The 13,042-nt window shown below is 40.7% G+C and overlaps 1 protein-coding gene across 3 annotated transcripts in view; it reads right to left on the bottom strand.

The window, feature by feature from the left end:
• ROCK2 (Rho associated coiled-coil containing protein kinase 2) overlaps window positions 1–11,318 on the bottom strand; it is a 128,572-nt gene extending 117,254 nt beyond the window's left edge. For 2 of the 3 annotated variants that reach the window (XM_059891020.1, XM_059891021.1), the window contains exon 1: window positions 10,701–11,318. In XM_059891020.1, the coding sequence (XP_059747003.1) occupies window positions 10,701–10,841 (141 nt within the window). In that variant the 5' untranslated portion in view covers window positions 10,842–11,318. 3 annotated transcript variants of the gene reach the window in all.
• Between the last annotated feature and the right edge of the window lie 1,724 nt (window positions 11,319–13,042).

The following is a 13,042-nucleotide window of genomic DNA, read 5'->3' as shown; positions in this document are numbered from 1 at the left end:
GAGAGAATGTAAAACAACAACAAAAAAATTGTTTCACACTGAATGCAACTAATATAGGATCATACCACGCATTTAAAATTCAGAGAAAAATCTGTTATTTCATTTGCATACTAATTTCAGTGATTATATTTTGGGAAATCATGGAAAAGCCAATACAAAAATTCAAAATGTGTGCTTTAGATATTTAAAAGCACTCCAAATACTCTGTTAACTCCAAGCAAATTTTCCTAAATTTAGAACAGATGGAATATTGTCATTAACGTTAAACACTATATTTTGCATTATCTTTTTCCAATTTCTGACTTGGTATCTCACTTCCCTGAAAGAAAATCATAATTTTGATATATTTCCCTCTATTCTTTACTAATTCCCATAGATGATGGTTATATTATACAACCTGTTACCATCACTTGATGAAATCTAATGGCTCATAAAGAAAAAAATTTTTAAATCTTGACTCTTTTAACAAAGGCAAACTAATCAACCATAACACACCATTTTTATCTATTCAATTTCAACCTGCACTTTACCCACTATGTAACACAATAAAGTGCCACACACTGTAACTCTATAATAAGTTATCCCCAAAAAGTGAAGCATTTTTCAAAATCATACTGTTTAGACATTCAATACTTTAAATATTTTTACAGGGTTTCAACATGCAAAAACACATTTCACTACACTTTACAGGCCTCAAAGTTCATGACAATCGTGCTAATGCACTTTTCTTTTAGAAAAATAAACTAAACCAAAATTTTTTAAATTCATCTTTAATATATTAAAGCATCTTAAAGATTAAAAGAATAATTTCCTAAAATTTCCCTTCACTGCTCAGAAAAGTCCTATGTGCAGTTATCCTTGATACCAAAAAAAAAAAACCCCACAATCATCTAAACTAAAGCTAAAAGGAAAACTTTAATTTCAATAAGCATATTTTTATGACTTCTAAAGGAATTATACTGAAAAGCAAGGTAAAACAGCAGGGTCATATCCTGATACAGAATGCACAAATAAGGCAGTTACTATTATATCTAAAAGAACACTATTTTGATTAAGTTCCAAAACTCTGCACATAATGTAATCCCCAAAATGAATACCCAATGCCACTTAAAAACAGGAAAAGGCAACATTTGTATCTGTTGTTAAATTCAGATGAGTACTCAAAGTAAAAAACAAAGGTAAGCATAATAGACAGTGTTTTAAACATCAATAGTTATCCTTCCCTCATAGGAACCAAGTTACTAAACTGATACTAAGAATTGTTTCCTAATCTTTATGTAAAACAGAAATGTATAAAGATGAACGTTGGGTCCAACAAGAGAGAAATATGCTTATAAGCTTACTTCAAGATGCTCAAAATAATCAAAAAAGAAAAGATGAGCACAGAGCAGAAAGGAGAACCATTTAAAAGCCATATGTTATGTCAGAAGTACTTCAGCTTTAGCTTAGAAATGACCCAACTAGGAGAGACTCTACTGCCATCACAGGGCCTACACAGTTCAACAAGGCTCATTCATTACTTGGAAGAAAAAGGATAATAACAAGGTTTCATTGTTGTTGTTGTTGTTGTTTTAAAGAAAAGAAAGTGAAAGTTTAGTCACTCAGTCCTGTCTGACTCTTTGCGACCCCATGGATTGTAGACTACCAGGTTCCTCCATCCATGGGATTTTCCAGGCAGGAGTACTGGAGTGAGTTGCCATTTCCTTCTCCAGAGGATCTTGACGACACAAGGATCAAACCTGGGTCTCTCACATTGTAGGCAGACACTTTACCGCCTGCAAGCCTTGTATTAAATAGGCCTTTCAGGTGGAGACACAGTAGGATAGTTTCACCTACAAAGGGCTCTGATCTGTATTTATCTGCATTCTATTTTTCAACACTAGAATTCATGTATGGTGAACAAAGTTAAATTTCATTTACTATACCATTCTCACGATACATTAGTAAAATATCAAAAGAACAAGCAAAATTAGCAAGCACATGAAATACAGTTCAGCCATCATTTGTCATTAGTAAAACGCACTACAGCTGCTATAAACACAAACTCCACACCAAGTGTTCTCTGAGGATGCAGAGAAACTGGGACCCTTATATATTGCTGGTGGGAAGTAAAATCGTGCAGCCAATTCGGAAAACATTTTGTTCACTCCTTAGAAGTTAAGCATAAGCTTACCACATGACCCAGCAATCCTACTTCTTGAAATCTAGTCAAGAGAAATAAAAACATTAAGATGAATTCCTAAGTAAAATGTGGTATATGGAATATTACTCAACAATTTAAAAGAACAAGATATTGATAAATGCTACAACATAAATGAAGCTCAACAACATTATGCTAGGTGAAAGAAGGCCTTCCCTTGTGGCTCAGCTGGTAAAGACTCCGGCTGCAATGCGGGAGACCTGAGTTTGATCCCTGGGTTGGGAAGATCCCCTGGAGAAGGGAAAGGCTACCCACTCCAGTATTCTGGCCTGGAGAATTCCATGGACTGTATAGTCCATGGGGTCTCAAAGAGTCAGACATGACCGAGTGACTTTCAACACCACCAGGTGAAAGAATCCAGAACAAAGTCTCCATACTGTGTAACTCTGTCTGTATGGAATTTCTGGAAAAGAAAACTTCATAGAAACACAACAGAATCAGTGGTTGGCTGGGGCTAGTCATCAGAATGCTTGATACTATCTGAAAGTTTTTCAAAATAGTCATTCAAAGTGACTTGTAATAACACTCTTAAATCCTGATCAAAATCTCTCATGCCCTTTGGCTTTGTTTTTAATTCTGCTACCAAATGTGGCCTTACTGTTAATAACAGCCAATATGTCACTTTAAGGAATTTCATCCTGTGAACACATCACTAGCATTTTATCTGTCCTAACTCATGAAAGGCTGTTTCAAACACAGGCATCACCTAGGTACATAAGAAGAAACTGGATATGTTTAACCAGAAGAAAAGTTAAAGAGTAGGAGAGCATGATGAAGGCCGTTCAGCCCTCAGAAGCTGTTTTTATCTTACCTAAAACACTGAATAAAATCACCTTAAATACTCTCCAAGACAAACTGCCTAAGCACAATTCCGAAAATATTCAAATCACAATTCACTTCTCCTGCCTGACTTTCAACTAATTCTACCACCCAAACACAACCCCTCTGCATATATACGTGTTCACTTATCTTCCTTCCTATAGATAGATAAGAAATAAGTGACAAGAACATATATTAATATCAAAACTTTTACTTGGGGAATACTTTAACATCTCTTCAAGCAGGGATCTATTTCTATAGGTTATCACTTCCATTACTTAAATAAGCATTATTTGTTATTCAACAAATATTACAAGACACAGCAAGAGGAAGAAAAAAAATGACCCATATCCTAAAACAGCTTGTATTCTATCCATCAAATAAAGCCAAAAACTAAGAAGTACATATGACAATACTTAGTCATTCCTCATCACAAACATCCAAGTAATTAAGGTAATGGCAAACAAGATCTGCTCCATTTCTATCTAAAGTATTAGCTGGTTCCGCTACTCATTTCCCTGGCTTAAAAAATAACCCCAACAATGAAGTGTTAAAATTTAGTTCCAAGTCTATCATCTTTTGAAAATCTCTATCAACTGCTTTATAACTTAAAAAAAATCTGAAACTCTTTTAGAGAATAAAGGAAATTAGATGTTGAGTACTAAGTGATCAGTTTATAACCAAAAAAACAAAACAAAACAAAACACCTACAGAGCACTCTAGATGGCAGACCTAAACAACCCATACCTTAGCAGAATGAAACAATAAACCATATAAACATTCTTGGACTTAGTTAGAAACACTCCCCAAAAGTTTACCAATAATGAACCAAAAATGAATCTCAATACTTCCTTTTTTGTCTATGTCTGTCTGCCTCTCTCTCTCTCTCTCACACACACTCACACACACACACACACAGACACACACACAGAACTGCTAACTATCACGATCCAAATACTTTCTAAAAAGATAAGTGAGGGTCATCTGGGACACTCAAATGCAGAACTCACAAATATATCTCTATAATTTAATCATACTTCACAGGGGAAAAAAAGGTACAAATGATACAGATGAGAGGAAAGGAGAATGACTCCAATCAAGGATAAAAGTGACAGTTTTAGTAGAGTCCCAAATGCCACCATAATTTCATATCAATTAAAATATCAACCTCTATAAAATAAGCTAAGCTACCAACAGAAAATGTTTTGTGTTTTTTCCCCAAAAGCTATATTATAATATGCTGCTCCGAGTCTCCATAGTCTTCTCATCAGTAACCCTTATCACTAACAGCTCATATTTTTGGAATGTAAGCACAGGATAGAATTTTAAATATGGTTGTAGAGATGTAATTTCCATGAAGAAACTCAAGAAGCTCAAATGAAGACCAAATTCATAATCATTACTCTTTCTTTTCTCCCAAGCACCACTCTCCAAATAAAGTTATATGACAATACAAAGATATAACAGAGGTTCCCAATTAATATTTTGTGAACTATTTGTTCACAAATAGTTAGACAAATAGTAGTTAGACAAACCTCCTGATAAAATTTTTGTACCCCTACTTCATATTTTCTATCAGAATTCCAAATGAAGTGACATTAAAAATAAAACCATTAGAGTACTAAAAGAAAATTCATGTCTATATCATAATCTTGATAATGGAGAATGTCCTAAGCCAGAAAACACTCTACAGTGAGAAGACTAATAAATGTGATTACATAAAAGCTTCTTATTATTCATTAAGTATTTAAAAAAATGACAAAGCATAGGTACAGTGTAATTTTACTTCTTTTACATTTAATTTTTTCGGACAGGTATTTATACCAAAATGTGCTCTCTATGTGAGGAAACTATGTAGAAGTGTCACTTGCATTTATACCTTTCTTTAGTCTCTAAATTTTCTACAATAAGAACATATTATTTTTATAATTTAAAAAGTAACAAATCTTACTTCACTTCAAAAAATAAAATCCATGCTTCCCTGTCTCAACCATTGCTGTCTGCTCATTTCCTTCAAGTAAAATGATACAAATTAAAAATTAAAGAATTTTGAATAGAGCATGGGTTAAAGAATAGAACCACGACTAACGACTTGATGTAGTTACTAAGTTGATAAAAAAAAAAAAAAAGCACCTATCAGTAAACTGATTTTCAACAAAGGTGCCAAGCAAGGCAATCCAATGAGAAAAGAAAAACATTTTTTTACAAACTGCTGCTGGTGACTATACTGTCCAGTAACAAAACTGTACAGATGACCTGAAAGTTGCTGAGAGTAAATCTTAAATACTCTCAAGATGACAACACCAACACAGTAATTATGTGAGGTAAAGGATGTTTTAGCTAACTTTACTGTGGTAAACATTAGGTAGTATTGTGTATCACGTGTACACCTTATACATATACAATGTTACGTATCAATAATATCTCAATAAAGCTGTGGAAAAAATGTTGCTGAATAAGCTAAGTAACTGGATTTGGGGAATATGAGGAAAAACATTCACATTGCACACTAAAACTGGCTTAACATATTATTCTAGACCTAAAAGTAAAACAATAAAGCTTCTAAAAGAAAGTAAAGGAAAATTTCTTGAAACATGGGAATAGACAATAGTCTTTCAAGCAGAAAAAGCAATAACAATTTAAAAAAATGTGATTAACCACCTTGCCATATATTTGACAAAAAAACTGATACATAAGATATATAAACAGCTTGTGTAACTCAAAAATAAAGAATATTAATTTTTCAAATGGATGAAAGATTTGAACAAATGCTTCACAGAAGATATACAAATGTCCAGTTATGTGCATAAAAAAGTACATCATTAGTCATCAGAAAAATGCAAACGAAAGTCACAATCAGATACCACTACCCACCCACAGAATGGCTAACCTTTAAGCTTCAGTGTTGGGAAGGAACTGGAACTCTCCCAGGTCGCTGTGTGAATGTAAAATGGTATGACCACTTTAGGAAAAGATCTGACAGTTAGTTATATTAAAAAAAAAAAAAAAAAGAAAAACCTAAAGATACACTTACCCTATGACCTAGTAATGCCACTGCTAGGTATTTAACTCAAGAGAAATGAAAATGTGTTCTCACAAACTTACTGCTAGATTGCTTACAGTAAGCTTTATTAAAAGCTGAAGTATATTATACAAAATAGTCAAAAACTGAAAACAACCCAGGCATCCATCAACAGAAGATGCCTAACAAATTGTGCATTATACATACAATAGAATGTTAGTTAGCAATAAAAAAAGGAACAAACTGCTGATACACAAAATAACATGGATGAATCTCAAAATCTATCCTGAACTAAAGAAGCCAGATATAAGAATACACACGATGGATTCCATTTATACAAAGTTCTAGAAAAGGCAAAAGTAATCTTTAGCACCATTCTGCATGCTATATTCTCTTAGTATGCTTAGAATACTTCAGAATTTGAAATTGCAAAAGAGAACTATCTGATCAGGACTCAACCAAAACAACGGACAACAACTTAGGCTTCAAGATAATTATCCACTATTTCTTTACAGCTTTTTAAGGTGTGTGTTAAGTCAGTACTTTCTTACTTAGTCTGTGCTGGCCTTACCTTGGAGCAAGATGTTTCCAAATTCAGAATATTTGGATTTTAAAATAGTAATAAAGTATATGTACTTTATTACTATGTATACTATATATATAAAGTATATACTCTATATACTAAAGTATATATGTATACCATGTAATATAAAGTATATACTAAAGTATATACTTTATATACTTTATTACTATGTATACTATGTACAGTATAGTCCCCAAAACTCTGGGGAGTCTGGGGTAGCATCCTGAAATCTAACGCTATTATTTCTCTAGTGCTCAGTAGCTCAGTCGTGTCCGACTCTTTGTGATCTCATGGATTGTAGCCCACCAGGCTCCTCTGTCCATGGGATTCACCAGGCAAGATTACTGGAGTGCATTGCCATTTCCTCCTCCAGGGGCTCTTGCCAACCCAAGGATTGAGTCCCTGCCTCGTGCATTGGCAGCCGGATTCTTTACCACTGAGCCACCTGGGAAACCCCAATGTTTCTCCAGAGGAAGCTATTATTATTTACACCAAGAGAAATAAACCGCCTAAAATACTGTAACATCAGATCAGGACAGATGTTACATCAAATAAGCTTTAGCAAAAACCACTGTGATAAAAAAATATTTTCACATAGTTTACAGGTTTAATAAAAATGAATCAAATGAAGTGTTTTGTATTCTAAGTTACTGTAAATCCTAAGTTTTTAATCACCTTTTCCCATCAACACAAGCCTAATGGAACACTTTACTCAAGCCTGAATCCCAGGGGTTACAATAATCATTTACTCTTTAAAATAATAAATCAAAGCACAAACGCACAAACCGTTAGAAAGACATCTCTCCAGCACAACACTAAAGGACAATTCTTTTTACCGTAATATTTGGGTAAGCAGTATGGGAAGCTTAGTCTTGACAACAAAACATGGGTATATACTCAAAAGTTTCAAACAACGAAAAAGCATACTACTGAAGATCCTTCCCTCCGGTGGGGGGGGGGGGGGGGGGCGCGGATACTACAGAAGCAAATTTATCTCAAAACTCTGTTTTTAAGTAATAGCTAGCAACTTACAATCTGCAGCCACAAAAGGGATATATACTCTTCAGATTAATCTGAAGGATCCACATAAAGCCTCTTTAAAACGAGCCACAGCAGAGGAAAAGACACTTCAGTCTCTGTACTGACCGTCTTAAAATTCAGATATATCTATGCTTGGTGACTGCTAGCACTTTTCTGATGGCAAATTCAAAACATAATGTTATTCATTCATTCATTCAAAATTTTATAGCAAGAAACAGCTGCCAATAGAACCATTTTCCTTTTCAAAGGAAATTAAAAGCACTTACCTAAAAATATGCTAAATGCACAGAGAAGTGAGCTAAATTTAATAAGCACTACTATGTACCAAGCACTGAACTAAGCACTTTTACATGTTATCTCATAGAATACTTTTTCCAACAAACAGTTTTAACCTCAAGGCCTAGCCTACAGTACCTATAATAGTAACTATTATAATAGTAACTTCTGGTATACTTCACCTCTTAGTTTTGTCACCTTAGGCAGTATAAAATTTTAAATGGTACCTTCTAAGCTCCAAAATAAGTAACTAAGATTTGTGGCTGTGTTTTTATCATATTACTTTAAATTGTCTCTGTTAAAGAAAAAATATTAATATTTTCTATAATAAAATCAAAAGAAATGCCATTTACAGTAAAACAATGATCAATTATGACAATGAAGGTTAAACAGTAAGGTTTTAAATCTTTAAAGTGACCCTCACCATCATTTTTGGAAATATGTTTTTATAACACTTTTAAAAAATTAACTCATGGAATTTCTGTTTGGAAGGAAGAAAAAGTCCTGGAGATGGACAGTGGTGATATTTGCACAAAAATGTGAATGTAACGCCACTGAAGTGTACATTTAAAATGGTTAAAACAGTAAATTATGTTATGGACAGGCTGTGTGCGTGATCAGGCACTCAATTGTGTTCGACTCTTTTCAACCCATGGACTGTAGTCCACCAAGTTCCTCCATCCATGGAATTTTCCAGGCACGCATACTGAAGTAGGTTGCCATTTCCTACTTCAGGGAATCTTCAAACCTATGTCTCCTGCATTACCACATTTTTAAAAATCAATTCATTCTACTATTTGATATAATTAAATATACAGGTTTAAAGCTAACACTGTAAATAACATGGTTTAAAAAAAAAAATCTTCAGCTTGTCATTCTACAGGAGAAACACCAGCAACCTCAAAGAGTAAAGGACACTTTGGGGTCTGATAAGATTTACTGCAACCCAGAACCATAACAGTTAATCAACTAAAAACAGCAAAGATGAAACCTGTCCAGTCAGCAGCATGTGATGTCCTACTAGCAGTATGTTACCTTAATAAAGGTGTAAAGTGTCTTGGCTGATCTAGGCACTCAATAAATGAATGGACCAGGCAGTTTACTGAGCATGTATAATGCTTCATTTTTTAAAAAGCAGCCTTCATTTTAATAATTTAGAAAACACTTAAATAATGTATGATCATAAATAGCTTAGGCTCAAGCTCATAATGACCCTAATAATTAACATCAGTAAAGCCTAAGAGATGAAAGTGCAAAAAATTTCTATCTGAGGTTGAATATGAACCTGATGAATACTTGAGATTTGCTGTACTATTTTTAACTGAACTTTCTGGCCTTAGGTCAGAGTTTTGCTAGCAAAATACCAAAGTGAAAATGCTGGGAGTGAAGCCCAGAGTCTCTGCTCTGGTCTAGGAAAAGCTATGCCCTTCATGCAACCAACCCTATCCCCAATCGAAGACTTTGAAACACTATCAGAGTGTCATGCTCCCATGAAAACATATGAACAACACACTGACATGAAAATCAGTAAAAGGAAATGTCAAACACATCTGACACACTACATCACTACATTCTGTGCACTGTACAGAAAGACACTCTTTAGTCAGTTCCTGCACTTTGGCCAAACGGGACTGAGTCACTCCGCAAATGATTCCAGAAACCTCAAAGGATAACCAACAGCTTCTGAAGGAAAGTCAGTCAGTCACTGGAAAGGGAAGAGACAGTTTTTCTCATCATACAGTCAATAGATTTCTGTCAGGGAGTAGAACAGGCATTCTGGAAGGAAATACCTAAAGGATCCAAGGATCCCCTACCCGAATTCTAGTTGTCCAGAGCTAATTTAACATCCAGCACATCTTTTTCACTTTCTTCTCCTCCCCAGGGTAAAAACCTACACCCCCTACCTTTTCCCATAAATGCATCTCTATTGCATACTAATCAGAGTCTGTAAAATACAACCGTCTATCCTAACAAAAGCAAGAAATAAATAAGCATTCTACAGTGCATTTCTGATCAATCTTGTTCCTTTCTCAAACAAAGCCAACTATCAGACTTTACATGGCTATTAATTGGGATCTCCAAGGCCATCTCAGGAAAGAGAAACAATGAAAAGGAGAGACTGATTGTACACTACAATTCAAGTGAATTCTATAGCTCCTGGGCAATAATCGCGGAAATTAAATTTACAGAAATTGAAATGCACTGAATTGTAACGATTAATGTTCACAGACAACCGAAAACATGGAAACTTCAGGCTGTGTGTTACCAGATTTCAGACTGAACTCTTTGTCATGTACCCCAGGTAGGGACACCCCGTAGGGACAGCCACCGGGTTTCTCTCTTGCTCCGACCCGCGTCCCCAGGCAGCATGACGCTCTTTCAGATGGGCTAGCCTGGGGTCTGATGGACTGCAGATCTCCCCACTGGACCCCCGCTCCCAGACCCAAAGGGCAGGAGGGAAGAAAAAGAGGGGTGCTTCCTCCCTGCGCCCCAAGACCGGGGCAGCCACGGGTGACACCAGCTCCAGGAGGCAGAAGTGAAGAATCCAAGGTGGGTCTCTCTACTCCCGGAACTCGGTCGCAGAACTGTCTGGTCTCCCAGACCCGGGGCCCGGCTGCCGGGAAGCTGGGCAGGGTGGGGCGAGACCTCCCCCTCGCCGCCCGCCCCCACCGCTGGGTGGGCACAGAGGAGTGGGCAGTAGGGGCAATCTACAGTTCGAGCGGTCATCAGAGAGGGCTCCTGAGCCCGCGGCCACATACCAGCAAGCTCTCCACGTTGATGGGCGAACGAGGGTCTCGGATCAGCGCTTCCAGCTTCCTCTGGCGGCTCGCGCCCGCGCCGTCCCCCGACACGGCCTCGGGGGCGCCGGGCATCTTCCCCGTCGGCGGGGGCCGGCTCATGCCGCCGCCAGGCCCGCACTCGGCTCCCCGCGCTCCGGCCCGGCCGGCCTCGGGGCCTACCGCCGCCCTCGAACCACCGGCTCCGGCCGGGACTCCGCCCGGGCCCACCGCGCGCCTCGAGCTCAGCGCCCCGGGGCCTTGGGGCTGTTGGAGGCCCGCCCGGCCCCGGGAGCAGCGCGGAGCAGACGGCGTCCCCGCCCCTCAGTCAGATTCGCGCCGCCCGGTCCACTCCTCCGCCGCGAGCTCCCTCAGGACTCCGAGGGCGGGAGCGGGGAAGTGGCGCCGCCACCGCCGGGCCCCCCGGGGGCAGTCCCGCCCTCTGGGGGCTCCGGGAAGCTGAAGCCCGGATTCCAGACAACTACGGCCGCGGCCAGCCGGCTCCCATGACCGCTGGCGGCCGCCCGCGCCCCACACGCCCGCGCCCCTCACACACTCCCGCGTTGCGCCCGTCTCCGGCCGCGCGCAGCCGCTACCCACAAGCCCCTCGGGCCGCGGCTGGCGGCGCGCCCCCGCGCTCGCCCCGCCCCGCGCGCTCCCGGCCCCGCCCGCCGCGCGCCGCCGCCGCCCGCCGGCCTCCGCCTCCTCACGCCCGTTTCCTCGTGTTTTTTTTTTTTTTTTATCGTTTCCTCCTGTCTGCTTGGCTTCGCATTTCTCCTTTTTCAGCCTCCTTCCTTCTCTGTGTCCCCTTCCCCTTGTTGATTCTCACAGGGTAAACGGTCGGGCGGCGCGCGGTCACCGCCTTGCTGGACCCGCGAGCTGCAGCTGAGGGGAGGGGAGGGTGCACCTGGGAGCTCGGGGGTCGGGCCCTCCCTACCGCCGCCGGCTCCCTCAGCTCCCGCCGGCCCCTGCCCGGGTGACCGACCGCACGGACTTGGAGGCCCACCGCACCCACCCCCGCGGCGCCTCGAGGCCACCCAGCTGCGCCCGGCGCGGGGCCCGGAGGCCGGGGTGGGGGGTGGGGAGATGGGCGGCTCGGCGCCCCCCGCCCCCGCCCGGCTCAGCTGACTCAGCGCGCAGCTATGCGCTGCCTTGCATCACCCGCGCCGGAATAATAGCGGCAGCTCCGTGGCTGCCCTCGCGTGCGGAGCTCCGCGCTCGCGAGGGGCCCGCCTGGGCCACGGGGATGGTAGTGGAAGGGCTGGGAGGGCGTGCCTAGGACTCGAAAACGGGACGAGGAACGGGCGGGTGGAATGCGAGTCCTGCGGCAGGAGGGCCTGGAAGTGCTGCTTGTTCCCCCCCCCGCCCCAGGGCAGGCGTCCCGGGACTGCCCAATACCTCGCTGCGCCTCCCTTAATTGTCGTTCTCCCCAGCTGGGCTTCAACACCCGACCATGAAAAGAACGAGAGGGGCCATAGAAAAACTGCTTTCCCTCCGCAGACCTCGAGCTCTTGGGCTTTTTTTTTTGGGGGGGGGGGGAGGGTGGCGGAAGAGGGGCGGTCAGAGGGGCCGCCGCTTGTCCACATTCCTGCCTTCTCCGGCCTGCGCCATTGGTCAGATCCACCCAGGGCGCAATCTGAAAAATATGTGCCAAGAGCTGTAAAGCTGTTCATTGAGCCCCTTTGACCCAGTAAACCCATTTAAGGAAGTCCATTTCTAAGGAAATGATCCCAAAGGGGGTGGGGGGAGAACTTGCATAAAGATGTTTACAGCAGGACTGTTCAGAATGTCTATAATGACCAAAACCTGGGAAGGGACCCAGTTGTCCAACGCTTGGGGGATAATCCAAACAAGCTCTGTCACATTAACAGAAGGAATCCTGGCAGGTATACAGGATTCAAGTCAAGCACGTCAAATTTTGGCAAGTACATGAAAAGATGTATTGGAAATAAGGTTAAATAAAACAACGAAGACAAAAAAATAATTTGTACACACCACTCAAAACTAAAATGAGCAGCCTTATGAAGAGGATGTGAATACAGTTGTTTTTAAGTAAATGGGATCTTTTTTGCTTCCTAAAAGATGCTTAAGAGAACACTTAAATTTCAAAAATTGAAAAACTTATACTAAGATACAGGGGCCACTCCAAAAATCTGCACTCTGATATCCGATAAGAAGTAAGAATTTTAAGAACCTCTCTCATTGGCATGTCAGAAGCCCATAGAAGAGCAACCTAATTCTAAAGGCCTAACCTTGTAAAAGCATTTTAAGTCAGTGAGTTGGTTTCCAGGAGCGTCATCTTTTCCTTCTGTGTTAAAGCCACC

The sequence above is a fragment of the Bos taurus genome, chromosome 11 (assembly GCF_002263795.3).
Source record: "Bos taurus isolate L1 Dominette 01449 registration number 42190680 breed Hereford chromosome 11, ARS-UCD2.0, whole genome shotgun sequence".
NCBI lineage: Eukaryota > Metazoa > Chordata > Mammalia > Artiodactyla > Bovidae > Bos > Bos taurus.
This window is presented reverse-complemented; position numbering and strand designations above follow the sequence as displayed.